Source organism: Rhea pennata, chromosome Z (assembly GCF_028389875.1).
Source record: "Rhea pennata isolate bPtePen1 chromosome Z, bPtePen1.pri, whole genome shotgun sequence".
NCBI lineage: Eukaryota > Metazoa > Chordata > Aves > Rheiformes > Rheidae > Rhea > Rhea pennata.
In genome coordinates, this window is record NC_084702.1 from 21,466,318 (window position 1) to 21,487,451 (window position 21,134).

Consider the following 21,134-nt stretch of genomic DNA (forward strand, 5'->3'; position numbering starts at 1 on the left):
CACAGTCTCTTCTTGAACTAAGAATGCTTCTACAGTACAGGGGTTCATTAAAGGAGAGGAGGAAGCAGGTGTTGATAGTAGTAAGTCATAAAAAAATAAGGTAAGCATGTTCTAAAATATTGCCTCCACTCCTAGTTGACCAGCATACATTGCAACATAATGAGGTAATAATATACAGGAGTTTCTACACTATTATTAGATGCCCAAACAATGAGATGAGAACTAGATTGCTTTGGCCTCAGACGACAAACCTGGTACACTAGGTATCTTGGAAAAGTGAAGGAAGAAACATAACTTACTAACTTTACAGGATAACAGTAGGATTGCATAGTCATAGAGTAGGAACCATATTAGGAGGGTTTATTTAGATATAATATCACACAAATATTACAGAAAAAGAGACTACTGAGTAATGCTTTTGAGTAAAAGCCCTATATTCTAATAGTAAATAAGTAACAGTAGGATTGAACTACTGATCTTTTTATCAGAATGTTGATAGGGATCAAGAAATGCAAAGCTAGATTAAATGAGTTGTAAATGTTATCTGCTCTGGTGCAGCCTGCAACAATATGTCAGGACAAGATGTAGACATAAAATTTTTGTATACAATAAATGAACTTTTCTTAGAGCAACCAGTCTTAGAAACCACAAAAGATACCTTCTAGATTTCATTTTGAATGGTACCTTACTTCAGAAGTTATGAGTGAAGGAATCACTCTATAACAATGACCTCAATGTAGTGAGAAACACAGTATCACACAGGTTTGAAGGAACCCGCTGCTCGAAGCACAATCAGCTAGAGCAGCTTATATGGGATCTTCTTGACTTTTGACTCTCTCCAGGGATGGAGACTCCACGACATCTCTTGGCAACTGTTCCAGGTCTGGCCACCCTAATGATCTTTTGATTTTCTTTCTTTCTCTCTCTCTCTCTTTTTTTTTTCCCCTTCCCTTAAATCTGATTGGAGTTTCCCACGCTTCAACTTCTTGCTATTTCATTCCTTCTAATGTACTCCTTTAGGGAGAGACTGGCTCTGTCTTTTCTATATTCCCCCTAAGTAGACAGCAATAAAATCCTCCTTTCTCCTTCTAGGGCTGAACAAACCCAGCCACATCATATGCTTCAATCCTTGATAATCTTGGTAACTCTCTACTGGACTTGCTCTGGTATGAAAATGTCTTTCTTGTACAGGGGAGCACAAAACTGAACACAGCCACCCCAGATGTCTCCTAAGTGCTGAACAGTGGGCCAAAATTACTTTTCTCGAGCAGCCAACTGCACTTTTGCCAATACTGTCAAACTGGCTAGCGTTTGCCATAGTGGCGTACTGCTGACTCATGTTTGGCTTGTTCTGTAGCGATTCAATAGGTTCCTGTCCACTCATTTTTTTTCAGCATATTGAGGTGTCTCAGAACAAAGGCCCCACCCTCAAATTGCTCCTCCCAGCTTTTTATCATCTGCAGACTTGTTGAAGGTTCATTCTAACCTGTCTTTCAGGTCATGAATAAGGATATTAAGCAGTTTTGGTTCTGCTTCAGATGCCTGAGGTGATCTCAGGAACCATTAGTAACTAGCTACTCATTGGACTCCGTACAGCTGAGCACCCTTTGAGCCCTGCAGTCCAGCTAATTTTCCACTCACTTTGTCTACTTGTCAGTTCCAGATCCCAACTGTATGGCATCTGACCATCTGACAGGCCCTACCAAATTCAATTCATACATCATTGCATACTTTCCATATGTTCACACGGCCAGGCGTCTCTTACAGAAGTCAATATGTTCACACGGCCAGGCGTCTCTTACAGAAGTCAATCAGATTGATCAAACCAAATTTTCCTATGGTTTCCTTGGTAAATCCGTGCTGGTTGTTTCCATTTGTCATCTTGACTATCATGTGCTTGGATGTGGCTTCAAGGGCTTTTGCCCCTTTACTTTCCTAGGAATGGAGGTGAGGCATATAGTTCCTAGATCTTATCCTTTCTGAAGATGGTGTGAAGTTTTTGTCTTTTTTGATTAGGTTTGATTAGTCTTGGTTAGTCATCAATCAATCTAGAATATGCACATTCGCTTTATAGAAAGGGAGTCTCATAAAAATGGGGCTAGTCCAAAAATATCTAAACCTCCCACACACTGAAAGGAGTGGTACAACAAACCTGTGGGCAGACTGGAGACTGTTAAGAAGGATACTTCATTAGAAACTCAGGCAAAATGTGTGCTGCAACTTAAAAAAAAAAAAAAAAAAAAAAGGCTTAAAAAACCCTTCTGCACTCTGCAAGGACTTAATGAGGAAGTTAAGGTGGGTGTCACAGACAAATGTTCAACATAGGAAGTTTAGGCTTGCTTTAGTGAGAAGAGGAAGAAGTAATGGGAGGTCAAAAGTAAATGGAAAGTTCAGAGGGCTTAGAGAGAACTTGAAGAGTGCCTTTCAAAAGATGTGTAAACTGTGATCATAAAATTTTGGTTAAATAAAGTGAAAAAGAAAATCAGGTAGGAAATTTGTAGGTTTGCATGATGACAACAATGTAAAAAGGTACACAGTGATTACAAGGCAATACAATCATAGAATCACAGAATCAGTAAGGTTGGAAGGGGCCTCTGGAGATCATCTAGTTCAACCTCCCTGCTCAGCAGGGTCACTTAGAGCATGTTAGACAGGGTTGCATCCAGGCGGGCCTTGAAGATCTCCAGAGAAGGAAACTCCACAACCTCTTTGGGCAACTTGTGCCAGTGCCCCATTAGTTTCACAGTGAAGAAATTCCCCCTCACGTTCAGGCAAAACTTCTGGTCATTCAGTTTCTGCCCATTGCCTCTTGTCCTGTCACACGGGACAACTGAAAAGAGTTTGTCCCCATCCCCTTGACACCTTCCCTTCAGGTACTTATACACATTGGTAAGATCCCCCCTCAGTCTTCTCTTCCTCAGGCTGAACAGGCCCTGCTCTCGCAGCCGTTCCTCACAGGGCAGGTGCTCCAGCCCTCTGATCATCCTCGTAGCCCTACACTGGACTCTCTCCAGTAGCCCCATGTCTGTCTTGTAGTGGGGAGCCCAGAACTGGATGCAGTAGTCGAGATGAGGCCTCCCCAGGGCTGAGCAGAGGGGCAGGATCACCTCCCTTGACCTGCTGGCAACACTCTTCCTAATGCAGCCCAGGATACCATTGGCCTTCTTGGCCACAAGGGCACATTGCTGGCTCATGGTCAACTTGTCATCCACCAGCACTAAAAGAAGAGTAGCTCTGTGAATCTGTGTATCAGACTTCCCTGCTGAAGATGCTAGAAAGATGTCATCTGATGACATCTGCTGTGTTCTTTTTAGCAAATAGGTCAGAGTTGTTAGATCAATTTGAAGTAAGTATACAAAAATTATGAGGCCAAGTAGATAAAGTAGATGTTAATAACTTGATTTTTATTATAATGGTCAAGTAATAATGTAACACTGTAATAATGATGTAATAATTAGAATTCATCCAGGAATTCTGAAGGAACTCAAATGTGAAATTAGAGAATTGTAACCCATCATTATAGATGGCCACTATGCCAGTGGACTGGCAGATTTCCCCCATCACTCCCATCCACAAAAATGGTTCCAAAGGGAACTATAGATCACGGAATATAACTTGCATTCCTGGGAATATGGTAGTCAGTCTTTTAAAAAAAGAGGGGATGGTGGAAAAGATTACCGTTGAACATATAGTTGAACATAGTCTTGTTGAGAAAGTGGCTGCGTGGCTTGTCTGCTTTTCAATTCCAGATCCTAACTGTATGGCAATAAGATGGGAGACCATCTCAAAGGCCTTACCAAATGCAAGTTGCACACCATTACCTGCTTTCCCTATAAAGGGAAAGTCCTGCTTCATTAACCTGCTGGAATTCCAGAGGGGGTGACAACCATGTGGATAAAATCAGATCAGGATTTTCAAATAGCCTTTGACAAAGCTCCACATGAAAGATTATTAAAGAAACTCAATTGTTTTGGGATTGGAAGAAATGTCCCTTTAGCAACAGGGAGCTAGTTAAATCAGAGGAAAAAAGGATAGTGCTTAGGAGCCATGTGAAGGATGGAAAAAAATCAAGAGCGGTGTTCCTCACAGGTCGGAACTGGGACCAGCTTTATTCAATCTCTTCTTTAGTGACCTGGAAAGGAGAGGAAACTGTAAAACATCCACATTTGCAGATAATACTAAGCTGTTTTTGGTCAGTCAAATGCTGTACCTGTGGCAAGGAACTGTAGAAGAGCCTCAAGCAAGCTTTAGTGCGAGGCCATCCTGAAGAGGAGCAACTCAGAGCAGACAATTACAGCTCGGGAATGAGACCTTGTGGTCAGTGTTTGCAGGTCTCCAGTATCATCAGCCCAATGCGCTGGGGTGGCTAACAAGGCAGGAAAATGCTGTGCCTTAGCAGGAAGAGCACTGAGGACAAGAGAGAGGGCACCTTTTTGTTGCTATAACATACATTAGTGCACCCATGTCTACATCTCAGGAAGAAGGTGGTGAAGTTAGTGAGTGTGCCGGAAGGGCAGCTGCCTGCCAAGCAGAGATTTGAAAGGTGGGATGGAATCCTCAGTTTGGAGAGGAGAAGGCTGGGGAGGGCTGTATAAACTGAGGTTTACATAATCATGGAGGCAGCAGGTAAGCTGAATGTGGGACTATTGCTCAGTGGATCCCATGATGTGAATACTGGGGTGCTTGGTGAAAGTAGTGGGAGATCAAGGTAAAACAGAGATAGAAGTGCACAGCTTTGTGTGAACTTCAAAAATTTGCTGCTGCAGTAGGCTGTGGAGGCAAACAGTATCTGTGGGTGCTTACAGGAAGTCTGTATGTGGCTATGGAAAAGGAGCAAGCAGTGAAGTCCTCTGCCAGCTTGAGCCCTCCTCCTCCAGAGGCTGTAGTACAAGGGGAAGGGACTGCAGAAATGGTTAGGCTTGTGCACTTTCCCTAAGTGGCATCTCCTTTTGCCTCTGTTGGAGACAGAGCACTGGTGGTGGATGGACCTAGCATTGGTCTGACTCAGTTAGGCTATTCTAGTATTCATCTGAAACGATCATTGATTTGTGTGTGTTGCATCTGTATTACATGTAAATTCTTGTCTAGGCTAACTTGAAATGTTTCCAGATAGATCATTACTTCAGCTGGAGACTATTTCACAACCAAAAGAATTTCTTTGGAGATGCTTCAGATATTCAGACTATAAAACATTACTCTTTCACTTATTTCAGATTTTTTCTAATACTGCATATCTTTCACTATTCTAAGTAATTCCTTTATGTGCATATTCACTCTTTTTAAAGGTCTTGAACAATTATCATTGTACGATGGCCACCTACCTAGTGTGTAAGTGGGCAGTTTGTATTTATGTGTATATGTATATAAATATGTCTTCATTCAAAGAATGTCCTTAAAGCTGAGAAGTTACATGTTCAGAAGGTAGAAGCACAAGAATTAAGCATTGCAGAACAACCTTAATTCGCTCTCTTGCATTCGTGTGTTATTGAATTCAGTCTTTAACAACATCAGTGAGGAATGTCTTTCCAAGGAAGTGTTTTGTCCTTTAGTGCACAGAGTGAACCTGCTATGAGGGAAGTTGGGGACAGCATAGACAAAAGGCTATTGTTATCTGTGTTATAGAAACTGATGGCGGTTGAAGCATGGAGACTGAAAGAAGAACAAAGAAAGTCAACCTGTGAAGGCAATTGGCTGATGCTGTAAATAGCTAGTCTCATATACCATGCAAAGCCAATTATGTGAACTTTTCACATATGTTTCTGTGTACTTCCTGTGAGGCTGTAGAATGTGAGTTGTAGTGTTTAGAGTTACAGCTGAGCAAGAGATACATCAAACATACATTGTGCTGTAAAATATAGTGTATACTGAAAAGTCTTTGTATCTCAAATTAACTCCTTTCCATAAGTTAGCAGGTATTTTGACCTGTGTTTGCGTGCCTCGTCTCAGAGGGATTTTGAAAACTAAATTTCCTGTAAAGCAGTTAGATGATACTGTTTGGAGTACTGCAAGAAACTCCAGAAAAGGTTATGAGGAAATTAGTAATCCAACCTTCAGAACAGAGCTAGAATAATGTGCATGAGTGTTGGTTGCAAGGCTGTATTTTTAACAAAATCTGCACACGTGCCTATCCTGTGTTACAGGATCCCAGGCTAAAATAGGTGGGATCTTCCTGCTTAAACAGTGTGCATGTGAGATTGTATGCATGTAGAAATTATATAAGAAAACATGTAAGTGGACTAAATGCAAGTGACATCCTTTAACACTAGCATTTCCTAATTTGTCTTTGGAACTTTAGTGTTGGTCTCCTGGCAAATTTATGTATACAGAGTTTTCTAAAATGAAAAATAGAACTTTTTAAATTCAGGTAGTTGACCTGAGCTGCTTGTTGTCATAGAGTAAGCTATAAAAGTGATAAACTGTTATTCCCCCAGAAGTTCTGGGCCAGAGAAGAGGATGATGGATTTTGTTAGTAAGTTTCTCAAACAGTTGCTAGGAAGAGAAGAGCATTAAGATCATCAGCGTAAAGTTATCTGGTGGTATCCCCTGTGACTGACTACTTTTTCCTTCCCTGAATAGGATGACATCTCCTACTTGTATTGTCTCTTACCTAAAAGGACCAGCTGAAACCTTTTTAGTATATGTTTTTACTAATACTGTATCTGAATTCTGTAAATTCCATTTTTTTAAATTTTAATTGGTTATTGTGCTGATGACTTGTGCTGATCAGCTAAGTGCTGATATATTAGAAAACTAATTCCTTAGTGTTGACAGCTTCATCATCAGTAATATTTAGATATGTTTATGCTCTAATTTTGTTTTAATACTTTTACTCATGTATGTGTGATTGTTCTGTCATTCTTTTACGTATTTCCTCTTTCCTAGACTGAATCTTGAAGAAGAATTGGATCAGATGAAAGTATACTGCTCAATGGGTAAGCTTACAATACAGGACCTAAACTATATTTACAACAAAAAAGGGAAATCAATAGTTCATGTACTCTATTAGAAATATTTAAGGATAGTATATATGGGGTTAATATCTTTTCTTGAATGTGTATTTCGTAAGAACAAAATCTTACATATTCTTACTTCTCTGTATGTTTTTTCTTTAGTTTTCCACATGCCTATTAAATCAATGATAATTTTTATGTATGCACTGATTATAACATACACTATTATACACATGTGAATTATTTACATGTGATATACTATATGATACTATATGATACATATAAAAACAGTTAATTTTTATGTATTTAAAATATATGTTCATATATATGTAAAAACTAAAACATTTATGTGTTTATGAAGCTTTCTCTGGAGCTTCTAGAGCCTGAAATAGTTCTTGCATTATTGAAATACAGCAATATAGAAATCACATGCTGATTCAGACTTCTTTTTTTAATGCTAATCTCAAAAAGTATGTGGATCTGAATGAAAGTCAATATAGGTGAACCCTTGTAAGAATTGTTCTTGGATATCTTCTCTTGTATCTGTAGAGCCTGTAAAACAGTTGCTAGTAGAAATGAGTTTTTGCCAGGGAGGTAAGTAGTAAATGGCTGTTGCGTCCCCGTCACTCCTCTAATCCTTTGTAGTATTTGCTGTTCCTGCATTACCTTGAAGAAGTATTAACAAGTGTGTAGGTACAGCTGGGTGTCGAATCCTGGTCTGTGCTTAGTAATTTTCCAGGGGCAGGGAGTAGGAGACTTTGAGGAAGTGCTCTGTTAAAGAAACGTGATCGCCTTACTTTTCTTGCTCTCTTCTTTCTGCTGTTGGCTGGGGTTTTTTTTGTGATAATGTTGACCAGTTGAATGGAAAAATAAAAAGGAAAGTTTTTCCTTTACTTGAAGCTTGTTTTGGAATTTCTATAAAAATAAGTAGAAAGACCCAGCTGTTGATGACAGAAAATTACTGTTTTACTTTCTTGTTACTTCTTATGTGTTACTTTCATTGCCCAAAATAAAGCTAAAGGAAACTAGTGAAGATTTCAAATATTGACTTTAAAATCACTTTTTTGTTTTTGCTAATTTGGACAGTCTTTGCAGAGATACAAGTGCAAAACCAGTCAACAGTGAGCAGGAGTTGGGAGCATGCTGGGCAATAACCATGTATTTCCAAAAAACAGTCAAATCCCTGGATCTGCAGGCTCTTAACATGTTTAGTGCTTTAACAATTAATCCTTTCTTCCTTTTCTCTTCAATCACTTTTCAGATTGGAATATACCCTCTTTAAAAGTGGATGAGTGATACACACTTCTGATTTGATTACTATTATAGTGGTTACTTGCTGCTTTATTGTGACTGAGGAGAAGGATTAAAATGCTAGTAAAGTGTATTAGGGAAATCTTATTTACCTTTCCCAGCATTTTTTGTCACGGGAATTTTTTTGGTAAATTATCAGGTCAAATCCAAGATGTGCATTAAGCAACAGATTTTCTTACATCTGACAATTGATTGCAAACTATATTTTGAGCAAACTATAAGCAACTGCAAAGTTATGTTCTCTCCTCATCATAAGAATGAGAAAACGAGCAAAGAAAATAAAAACGTACAAATAGCTAAATGGATATGAACTCCCTTCCTCTGCTCAAATAAAAGTAAAAGCTCTTATCTGTTATCTGGAAGCTGTTGACAGGCCAAGCATGATACAGTCTAAATAACATTTGTTCACTGTTTAAGTAAGCGTGTTTCCTTTTCTAAAAAGAAACCTGACAAGAACTTACTTAATGTATCAATGGTGTTGGTATTCACTTTCACCTGAAACAAATAACCATTTTCAGCAGGCATTCTAACATCAGGGGATAATTTCTTGAAAAGGGGCTGAGCTTCTCTGCATTAAAAATGATAGGCACTGTCCTGTTGCTTGATTAGGTATCAGTCATGCTTGTCAGGAGGAAGTACTGAATAGCTATTATTTATTTTTTTATTCAGCCAAATTGAAAGAGGTCAAGAGCCACAAATAATTGTCTGAGTTCTGCAGAATGTGTGGTCTTTCTGTCTCACCCTCAAATTGAATCCAAAGTTAAAATAGAAAGTGCAACTGGATAGTTTTCTGCATCAAGAAGACCAGAGAAATTTGTTGGGATCCAATTGGTTGGAAAAGAAAATCACTGAAGACAGTTTCAAAGATACAAATGATGGTTACATCTTCTGAAAAACTGAAACTCAAGCTGACTGTAGCGATCTGTTGAGAAAATGGCTATTTGTGTGAGGGGGGCTGGGCTGTGCAGACTATGTCAGGCCGAGTTCTTTGAGTGAATAGTTCTCAAAGAGTATTTCTTAACCTCCATCAGAACTCTTGTAGAAGTTGTGCCGCCTTCATTTCTTTTAGAAGAAAGCAGAGAGTGACTGTTTTGCTTTCAAGAAGTTTGTTTTTGGTATGTTGAGGCTTTGTTGCTCTTCTTCCTCATTGGCTAATAAAGTTTAAAAAATAATACAGGACATAAGAAAAGCAAACTTTTCTTTTTCCATTCCCAGCTTAAGTCTGGGTTAGCTCAGTTGTCTGAGATGTGTCTCAATTGCCTGTGAAAATTATTTTTCAATATTCATTGAATCTAAATCTAACTAATCATTAGTTACGTCCTGTTGAAGATAAGAACATGTTGACAGACTTAGATGTTTTACTCCAAAAGCTGAAAATTGGATCCATCTAGTCCTGTACAGAAAAAGAGCAAGCTTCTTAATACAGCAAGTTGTTTACTCCTCTACTTCTTATGAAGAATTGTTGTTGGACTTCTTTAGTTGTTAGAGAACTTTTAAATTGGCTGTATTTCCAGCTGCTGCATAAGAATGGCCTCCTGTTCTTCTGGTGGTCACAGTAGTTCTTCTGCTTCAGGCTTAGCTTGTCTTTGGAAACCTGGAACTGGTAACTGGCTGATATACTTGCTCTTATTTTATTTATTTAGTTAGTTAGTTAGTTTTTTCTCTGCCTAAGAAGGCTTTCTGTAAATCCTAATAGTGAACTGTAGCATCACAGTTCAAATACCATTTTGGCAGCCATGTCAAACTACCTCATAATCAGATTTGGTGATTATTAATTAGAAATTAATTGCTATGTTCTAAAACTGGCAGTTAATAATTTCTCAGTGGGACAGGGGTATAGTTACATAAGACCATCGTAATTTGCTGACTGAAGACTGTGGATTTAATGACTTGTGGATCTATTCCTTGAGGGAGAACTTGGTATTTTTTATGTAGGTGTGTGATGGATAGAGCATATATCTTGCTGAGTAGACTGACATGATGAATCTTTCTACTATCATAGGCAGACCCACAGCTATAGGCAGTGCTGTTTCATTGCGTCCCTGACCAGTTCCTGTGAACAAGTACATAACAGTTGGGGGCAAGGGAGGGGGTTGAATAGGCCATTTAGTTTGTATTCATTAGGAAGGCTTACACATCAGTGACCTATGGCTTTTATTTAACTTATGTTACTTCTGATTTCTATGATAATATTGAAGATGTGCAGAGATTTTCCTTAGTACCTATTTTGCAGTAGTATTATTTATTCTCTTCTGTGGTTATAATATGCTTATTTATAGATAGTGTTGTGAATTGTATTTTAATATATCCACATAATAAATGTAACACCTTGTGTGCTTTGATCAGTTTCTTTGACTATGGAAAATCATTTTTCTTTTCAGTGGTGTACAGTAAATGCTGATATAAAAGCTATAACAGGCATTCAAATGAGTGAATATTTAGAAAAAGATGAAAAGCATGTTCATATTATCTTTGTGTGTTGCCTAAAGAATGTTGTAAATGTATGCAGTACCACTGTGCTGGGGGACTGTACTCTCAAATAACATGGGAACTAACATATTAATATCAAGGTAAAGGTACATATTCCCCAGATGGATAGTTTTACCTTTTTCAGCTTTTATTATCTTTAGAATAGTGTTCCATTTATTTCATGAATACAGAAGTATTAATTGGCCATGACATGTTCCAAAGACAAAAGAAAGGTCTAATTCACTCTAACAAACTTGTTAGTCACTGTTTATATCAAGAGGGTTGTGAATCTACAGAGAGTAACGCTGTTTTCTTCTACACTTGCTTTGTTTATAAATCAAAAGTTTTTAAGTGACCTGCAGTGTCATCTCATAGTTTGAAATGATGCTTCCAAAACAGAGCTTCATCATGTAACACTGATGTTTATCCCTTAAGATTTTTTTTTTTTTTTTTTTTTTTTTGTTAATTTGGTGGGGCAGAATGGGGAAAAAATGAACATTTGATGTTTCTACAGTGTTGTCTGTTTTTGTTCTTGAGCACATCATTTCAAATTTAATAAAAAGACATTCAGAGGTTTATAATTGCTCTTTGAGTAGTGGGCAATTTGTGAATGCTAAGCTCTCTGTTCAAATCTGAATACAATATTTTTTACTTTTGATTTACCTGATTTAGTGTTACTGCTAAATCTTTTATCATCATCCTTTTCTATGAATAGACCAAAATTTAACTTGTCTTCTGTGTGAGATTTTTAGTGCCTAAAGCGCATAGTGGTGCTTAGTTGTGTTCACACTCATTAGTTGTATCAATTTCTAATTGTTATGAATTCACAACATTGTAATGAATGATTTGTGTGATTTGTCTGGTGAAGTACATGATCTTTCACTTAACAAAAAAGGGAGTTTAAAGTTTTCATCCATCCTAATTCTGTTACTGTTTGCTTTGTTCACCAGTCACTCTGATCCTCCTAGCAGGGGACAAGACCTAGAGAACAAAACTGGTAGTGACTGTGTAGATAAAAAGGCAATGAATTCTGCTTTTAAGGCGTAGAGGGAATAGTCTATAAAAGAATAAAAATGGGAATGAAAGTACAGCGTCTTTAACCTGCAGATCTATTGTGCCTTTGAAGAGCTTGTACTCTGAAAAAAACATACTGTGATGCTACAAAGATTCATAATTATGTGACAGAAGACTTTGAAAAGAGGTCACTCTTTAGAAACTGACCAAAAGGCTTGACAAGAAAATAGACCACAGTCTAAATGATAGAGAAAGTAAGAATCCTTAAGATGTCTAAGTATTGTTTTATTGAAATACTAGCTGTCACAAAATATTATTTATTCTCTGATAGAGGGTTTTTTTCCTCTAATAGAGCTACTTCTTAAAATTAGTGAAGATGATGGGGTCAAGAACAGTACTCCGAAGAAGAACACAAAAGAAATTTCGGATCAGACATTACAGAAGGTAAGATATCAACTCAGCAAGTTAATCTAAATTTTAACATGAGTCATATATACAAGTCGGTACTCATGAATCTAAGCCATGACTTTCCTTTCATAATTCAAAAGTATGGATTTTCAAAATTGTGTCAATAATCAGTTATAGTGTAGTAGCTGTGGAGGCATCATGGGACAAACATTGTTAATGTCAGAGTAAATTAATACTCTGTAGAGATAAAATGTCAAAAACTAACAAATCATCTAAAGTAAGAGCAGCATATGGTTAGCATTTACCACTCTTAAGTTTGGAAATACTCATTTCTTTTGCTGAGTATTTAACTTTACACAATATCAAGAGTTAATCTCCTCGGATATTTTGCTACAGAATAAAATTGATGCATAATAGTAATAAATTTACTTAATAGTGATAAATTTACTTATTATGTTTAAATTTTACAACAGCGTTTTACTTTCAAACATTTGAATGTATGTGGGTTTGTCATTTTTTTGCAAAATAATATGTATTTTGTGTGCTTTAGCCTAGCAAATATGATATTTAATTAATCTTTACTGCTCGACATTCTACATGTTTTACTTCCTACAGTAACAAGATATTCTTAACTAGTTGCTGTTTCTATGGATATTTGTATTGTACACAAGTAATTTAGTATTTTAACAGGTGTTCACTTAAGAGGGCTCACTTGCATTTTACCATATGTTTGTTTGCTACAAAGAAAAGACATCCTTTAAACAGTGTTACACTTTTTGTTCGTCATTTTGCTAAACAATGTTTGTGTTAATTACTTATAAATCTTTAAAAGCATGCTTAAATTGAATAAACTCAAATCTATAACTTTGAGTGTCACTTTAGGTGTGTTGATTTATTTTGTATTTGTGAATTAACTTGTAGGAAGTATGGTAATTTACGACAGATGATGTGATTGCGTATACTTCTAACACTTGCCATATGGTCAGGCAATGAAGGCTGTCATCTCGTTATTACTGAATGACAAACATCATGTTAAAATAATAACAGACAAAACAGAAAATGCTCACATTCATTTATCTTAAGGTAGAGTGGGTAATTGAAATAATTTGAATGCTACTACCTGAAATGTCACACAGTTTACACTTGGTTATCATCAGTATTCCAGAACCATAATTTTGTTTGCCAGCTACTACATAATTTTTATCTTTGTGGATATACAGAGTTATGATGGTACCATAGGGATGGGTGTAGAAGGTATTCATTATTTGTTTCCTTCTCACTGTCATAAATGACATGAAGTAGTAGCAAGTACAAAAGGTTGCTTTACGGAATTAAGATATAGGAACAGAATCTCAGTTTATGAAAGTTGCTAGGAAGAGTGGTACTAAGTCTTTGTCAGGGGGCAGGAAAATACAAACTATTATTTTAATCATAAATCTCAGTTTCACTGAACTATTTTGCAAAATCCTTTTTCTTTCTGATTTTACCCACTAAGTTTGTGTAGCCATAAGACAACCTCTCTTCATTGTGAGAGTGCTATGCGTTTCCTTCAAGGAAGATGGCAGTGGATAACCATGCATATTACAGGTCTGCTGTCAAACTCCTTCACAAATGTATATGAGGAAGTTTCAGCAGCTCCTGCCCTAGTTGTTCTCTGTGTCAAGACCTCTCATTTATCTGAATCAAATCCATAGTACTCACTTGGTAAATCATTCCATAAATTTTAAAACAATTTTTATTCAGTAGCAAAATATCCTTGCAAATAGATACCGCATTTCTTGAGAAATACCGTGTTTTCAGTGTCAGAGCTGGGCATTTTTGTATTGGTGTGAAGGGATAGGATTGACCTGTATTGTGCAAGATAAATTATTGAAGTTGGCCTAATAAATTCCCCTGTAGCTGCTTGAAAAATAGTTGTTCCTTTCCACACCTTTAAAAGTTCCAAGAGCCTGGCACTTCCTGCAGTAAAAGAGTGAGAATTGAGCTGGCACAGAGACAACAAAAAGTATTTGTTCAGAATGGCTAATTGATTGAGCACAAAACTCATGCTAGTGGTCTTGAAAGTTCTTAGAATCTCTTGGTATAATTGTTTTACAACCTGCTAAAATTAAAATTACTTCTTGTTTCTCAAAACTGTGGGGTTTAGTTGTAACTTTGAGCACATGTCCTGGAAGAAGATTTGGAATCAGTTTATTGTTCATGGCCTTGAATATGTGTAAACTGCAAGGGACATCAGCAACAAAGCATATCCAGCCTAAGCAGGTAGAATATGCTTCTTCAGACTATATTGGGTTGAGTACTGCATATTGAATAGAGGTTCACCCTTTCTGTGAACAGAAAAAAGTTTCAGTCTTCATCAGTCTTCATATTCTTTAGTTGCTGAGCTTCTGGTGTCTCTCACTATTTTTTTTGGGGGGGGAGATCATATCAAGATTTAATTTGTGTATTTAAAACATGAAAGTATTTGTTGATTTAGATAGCTAGGGCAAAATTATCTGTATTTCAAAATAGTTTTCCATCAGAAATTTTTTTTTTTATTATTTGAATTAGTATGTGTAACCAAATCAGTAATGAACTTAAGATGCATTAGGAAGGTTCGTTAGAATAGTTAAACTTTTGTGTCACTTTGCCTGGAATTTTAACTTGTTTCACCATCTGCCCTTTGTTGAACAGCTGTATAGTTAAAATATATTCATCTGCACTGTTAGAATTATGTTTAAATTAAGGACTTTAGATTGCTTTTATCCTTGTGCTTAATGTAATATTATTTTTGTATAATAAATACATTTTAAAACATAGTTTTGATTTTCTTCTTTCAAATGGATAGGCTAAAATAGAATAACTTTATTTTTGTTAGGTACATCAACTAGAAAGAAGATTCAAAGGCATTGGAGGGGAATTAAAGAAACTGAAAGAAGTAAATAAAGAATTACTGAAGGACAAAAATGATTTGAAAGCATCTTTAACAGTGCAAAAAGAAAATGCAGATCTGAGAGAAAGAGAGCTGGAAAAGCTACATAAGAAAATTTGTGAAACAAAAAAAGACAAAGCAGAGCTTCAGTTAGTGATTGATGAGCAGGAAAGAGAAGTTGCCTTTTTGAAGAGGCAGGTGGCAGAAGCTAACAGGTTGAGAAATGAAAATGAAGATTTGCTGAGTCAAGTGCAGGAACTGAAGTGCTTGTTGGATGAGGCCAAAGCACTGGCAACCTGTGAGCAATGTAATTGCAAGATAGCAGACAGCAAGGCTAAATTAAAAACAGCCAAGAAAAAGAGCTCTTTGGGACATCATGGAGCTTTTCTCAAACAGTCCATCAAGGTTATGAGTAATGTATTTGAGAACTTCAGTAAGGACGGCTGGGAGGATATGAGTGAAAGCAGGTACGGCTCTCATTAACTTAGCTCTGTAGAGGGGACACTGTGCATATGTAAAGCACTAGCAAATGGAGATTGAATTTCAACTACTGTTGATTTGGTATTCAAAAAAAATACTGTCAAATCCTTTGAAATATCTTGGGAGGTCTTGTTCTGAGCTTATTGACTGAAATTTGCATGCAAAATTAGCCACAACTGCATGCGTATTTGAATAGGTGCCAGGAAACCCAAAAGAAAGCAATGCTTGATTTCTTCCAGTGATGCTATTTTCATGCAGTCATGAGGCTTGAAATTGACAGTTTGGCAGGTTGATTTAATTTGCTGGCCCTTTGCATATTCACCACTGACAGCTAAGGATTCCCAGGCAAGCCTACTAAGTCAGTTTAGTTATCTTGTGACATGCCGACCCGGGAGGAGAAACATTTTTTCCCCTTAATTTAGTTAGATAAATTTTGAATGACCCATTTCAGCTTGCTAGCAGATGTCTACAAGCTGTTTAACATCCTTTAAATTAAGAACCATCCACACTAATTATTTCATGTATGTTTTATGCACAGTCATTGTAGTAACTTTAATTGAATGATGGTTAAAAATTAGTTCTTTAAAGGTAAGTGTTGCTGCATGAGTCACAAGGCCCTCAGAAAATAGTGCTGGCAAGATTCATTAAGTGTTTAGAATTTTTGCTTCAGCTTTTGTGCATTCACATGCTTGAGGAGGTATTAGTAAGCCACTAGTAGTCACAGCTTATATATTTCAATACTTTGTCCTAAGAGACATGAGAAGCAATTTCTCAAACCTAAATCTACCTTCAGAACAAGGAAGCTGACAAAGACTAAAGGAAACTGAATCTTCTTTGCAGGCTTCACATTGATTTTTTCTGTCATATGGAGCAAGTCATTTAGTTTCACTGCTTTTCCCCATGCAAAATAGAGGGCTAAGAATATGTGGTTCATATGCAGAATATCTTGAGAGAGAAAACAGTTTTTAAGTACCAAGTAATTTAGTGGTTGCTGAAAGTATTATCAGCTTTGTTCACTATTCTAGTTTGTGTTGCTGATCTAATTTTGCAGATAGATATTTTTCTGTTTCTATTAGTGAACTTTTTGTTTAATTTACTGTGTTTTGCTTTTTAAGAAGAAATCTAAACAAACAAGCTGTCATTTCAACCTGAGTGCAAAATGAAGTGAATAATAACTGTATACTTCAACTGTTGTGGCTAGCCATAGGCATTACTTTTGATAATTGTGCCATTATCAAGTTAGGAAATTCTTATAATAAAAGAGTGAAACATTTGTGACAATCTCATTCTCAGTAGTTAGGGAAATTAGTTAATTTAGTTTCTTATTCTCCTTATTCATATTCATTCCTCTCATTCTCTAGATAAAAGAAAATTCCTTGAAAGCATTCAGATGAGAGAAACATGCACGTAGTTAGAAATCTCCCTGTGCTACTGCAGGACCTTCAAAACATTACATTGCTTTTTGTTCTTCTGCAGTCAGTAAGACATACCAGTGTACCAGAACACATTTTGGAAAGTATAAACATGTTCCTGTTTAGTTCTCCTCTCCAATTTGAAGCTATTTCCTGGGTTAAGTAGCCTTTATGTGTAAACTGCTGGTTTTATGATAGTGCAGCCTTGCTGAACTCGGTGATACCTTTCTAAATCAAAAGTATATTCTGTCCAGAGATTCCTCAAAGAGAGTCTCACCTTTACTTTACTCTAGTTGCAAAAATGGTGATGAATAATCCTTACAGGTATGGAACATGGGTCCAAGGCCTGTTTTCAGAGAGTTCACTGAATATCAGAAAAAAAAAATGATAATCTGGGGGCAGAGAAATCCTGGAAGTTGGTTGTTTATGATCAGATAGCAAGATTGTGAAAGATTTTAAGCAGAATGTACAGTTCAGGACTAGTTCCACTGAATGGCAGAGAATTTCAGTAGAAGCAATATGAAGCTTTCAGAAGACAAGAGAGCTCTGAAGAGTAGCTAGGTAGAGATTTCACTGGAATGTAATTTCTAAGGTTGTCACAGTCAACACCACAAATAAGCTTCAGTTAAAACAAAATGTTATTCAATGAAATACTGTGCGTTTGTTGAGTTGTTAACATGATTCAAAGTGAAGTAATGAGGAAACTTAGTATCTTTGTGAGCTATTCACAGACTTTAGAAATACTATCAAGTAGTTTCTCAAATATATCATTCTTGTAGACTCTGATTCTTATAGACTGAAACAGAATCTTTGTCCTTTGGGAGGTAGGTAATATCTTAGAACTCCAAGCAGTGTATACTGTAACTGCATTCAAATTTGGTAAGACAGTTTGAGATTTCCTCTTTTATCATATTTGTAAATACCTGTTAAATAAGCCAAATGAATGATGCTCAGGTTTTATATTAGTTTCTCTCTTAAAATAGTTCTCTTTATTGTGCCACTTGTGGTATTTTCTGCTTGCTCATTTACTGACTCTTTGAAACTTTTAAGGACAATCACTGACTTTTAACTTCGTTTTGTTTTGTTTTCCCAAATGTGCTGTTTTAGTGACTCTGAAATACCAACTTCTGAATGTTTGGGAACAGTGATTATGGAAACAATAGAAAACATTGATCCACTGGCAGACAGAAGTAAACAAAGGGAAAAAAAGCAAATGCAAGAAAATCAAATGCCTTGCAACATGGCTCATTTAAAAGGCAAAAGCCAGCAGTATAATAAAAAGGTACACTGTAACTTGTTTTGTTCTGTTGTGCAGAGGATTGAAGTTTAATAGTTACTGTGATGACTGCTATTACCTTTTTACTGAATTTGGTTCTCATTGTCATTTGAAAAGAAAGTCTTGTACTTCCAGATACTTACTGGATAGAGTTTAATTATCATTTAGAATTTCCTGAAGGGTTTGGCTGCAAAAGTATTTGGAGGAAATACCAGGAGTACAAATGTAATAGAAAAATTTAAAGCTGCTGTAAACTAGTCCTGCTGTCCTGCAGTCTAAAGAATACCACAGCCACCCCATTAAACACTCAATCAGATAAAGCAAAAAGAACAGGGTGACCTAACTCATAACAAAAGAACAGCAACATCTCCTCCTCTCCTCCAGCAAAATCCTGCACTCATGAATTAAGTGTCAAAACCTTTCAGTTTGTTTGGTATGAGCTAAGAATTGTCCCCATCTTGGAATGGTGCTTTTGGCTCCATTTCTGTCCAATAGGTTCCATCTAGAGAAAAGTGTGCTGTTTGCTTCTTTTGGGCACTGACACCATTTAAATTCATTGTCTGGGAATTAAAACCCTTCACCCACTCCTAGTATCTCTAGCTAGGGCTGGCTGACTGTTTCACGGGTTTTAAAGGCTCTATACAATCTATAGCAAATGTTTTATTTTTGGACTTGTGAACAGTGTTTAGTACACCTTCCTTGATGTTTGCCCAAATAAATCTCTTTACAACTTGGAATTTAGAACCTAAGAAGATGTTGATATTTCTCAGTTTGAAAAACAGAATACTGAAAAATTGATTAATAGAGTTTGCAACTGGTTTTCAAAGAGTAGTAAATTATATACTATTATATAATAAAAAGCTTGAAAATAGGTTATATTTTCTTAGTCATCTGCCAGAATTTAAAAGTAAATACAACCTCTTTGGTCTTGTAAAATTTCAACTTTGACAGTTCTTTCTGTTCCCTGTGTTGAAGCTGGCCTTACTAGCTGAAATAGCACCAAATATTGGTGCTGTGGATAGCACCAATATAACAAAAATCTCCAGTCCCTCCTGAGGGGGACACTCCAATTGGGGAACAGTATTCTCATATAAAGAGAGGCCAAAGTGCAATCTACTAAGTCCTGAGCAACATCTAGGGTTGGAGATGAGATCACTCATCTGCACAATGACTTCCTTAGTTTTGCACCATATGAAGTTAATATCAATATGGAGTATTAGCAGAGTTATTGGCACTGTCTCTCTTACTTCTTCTGTATTCTTTAGAGCCATTGCCTAGAATGGACATCTTCTCTTAACTACAGTCATTGATGAATTGCTTATCATCATCAGAGAATGCCGTTCTCTGTAATATATTATCACCATGTCAACAGAAATGGCACAGATAACCAGCATCAGTCATCCAGATATACACCTTCAATTTTTGTAGGGTCTTCTGGCCCGACTGGTATGGAACTAGTACTGGTTTCTAGGTTTGTGTTGATGATGGAGGAAAAGACATAATCGACTAAGAGCCTTCTCTAACAAAATAGACCTTCTGGAGCTTGAGCTCATTTATTTTTCCTTTGCTTTGATTTTTTGAAGAGCTCATAGTTACATTCATTTTTTTTCCTAGAATTTCCTTTTTCTCTGTTCATCAGATTGTGTGGTGATTTTACAAACCCAGAATTCATGGCTAAGGTATCTTAGAATGTCAGTAACTTGTTCCAAAAATGTAGTTAACAGATAACTGATTACCATTAAAATTGATAGTCGCTATTTTAGTTACATTTCCAGAAATATATAATATGTTATCAGCATAAAAATTAGAAACTGAAGGCTTTAAAAATTAGTTGAATTGTTGAGAATTTCAGGACAGAAACATTTCAAAATGCGCTAGGATTTAAGAGCCAGGGAACTTTTGCTTTCATTTTGGAGTCAACCATGCTCAGGCTATTTTCATTTTACATATTGCAAGCAGTATAGTTCTTAAGCCTCTGCTTCTGTCAACAGAACACTAGACAGGTTCTAGGAACAGCAGATTTTTCAAACAAAAACAGATAATCTAAAATGTATGCAACTGATTTTTGTTAAATCTAGTGCAAACACAGAGTTTACATTTGTATGTTCATATGTATATTCATGCATCTTCCAGGTAAGGCATAGTGTGTAAACTGATACTCCTCCTTAAGAAATAATCTCAATTCTGTTTTTTACTGAAATATCTTGAAAAATGGGATATTGTAGCCCTTCAAGGAGTACACATCATCTTTTTCCTAATAATAAATTCATACTTTATTTAAAAAGAAATGCAGGCATTAATTACTATTTGTCAGTTGCATTTCTTTGGGAAATGCTCTTTCTCAAGGTTATGATACACCTGTAGCTGTTTGCTTCTCTTACGTTTGATGGGAAAGGCAGAAATTTGTACTCTTCACAGATCTATGTTGTAGAATTGCTTTTCAAACTATAATTCAATAGGATTTTGTGTATTTCTGGAAGTAAGTTTTGATGCTTCAATTCAAGATGGGAAACTTCAGAATTTTGTGTTTGATGTGTCATAGAAAAGCTAAGCTTCTAAGCGTCATGCTTTCATTTTTTATTTAGAACCATTCACAGAATAAGGACCTAGAAAAGTTGCATTCCAAAAGGAAGAAGATCTACTGTCTCGTAACAGGTCATCCGTCAGTTCTAAACAAAGGTAGGAATATTACGTATTTTAGGCAAGTTCTAGATACTAACAAGCATTCATGCCTAATTTTACAGCACCTGTGCCATGATTCTGCATAAACCCAGTTACTTGCTATTGCAAGATTTAACGGTCAAAATTTTAGAATTTTCGCAGACACATTTTCAAAATGAAGCAATTCATTACTTTTTATTCTTGTTTGCCCTTTGTTGCAAACACAGCCACTAGACAAAATA

At 36.4% G+C, this 21,134-nt stretch overlaps 1 protein-coding gene across 1 annotated transcript in view; it reads left to right on the forward strand.

Moving 5' to 3' along the window:
* Positions 1-21,134, forward strand: part of CNTLN (centlein) — a 202,298-nt gene that overhangs the window by 121,681 nt on the left and 59,483 nt on the right. Inside the window, exons 13-17 of the mRNA XM_062599459.1 lie at positions 6,883-6,932; positions 12,097-12,188; positions 15,010-15,530; positions 18,063-18,237; positions 20,817-20,910. Of these exons, the coding sequence (XP_062455443.1) occupies positions 6,883-6,932; positions 12,097-12,188; positions 15,010-15,530; positions 18,063-18,237; positions 20,817-20,910 (932 nt within the window). The remainder of the gene's footprint in view (positions 1-6,882; positions 6,933-12,096; positions 12,189-15,009; positions 15,531-18,062; positions 18,238-20,816; positions 20,911-21,134) is intronic.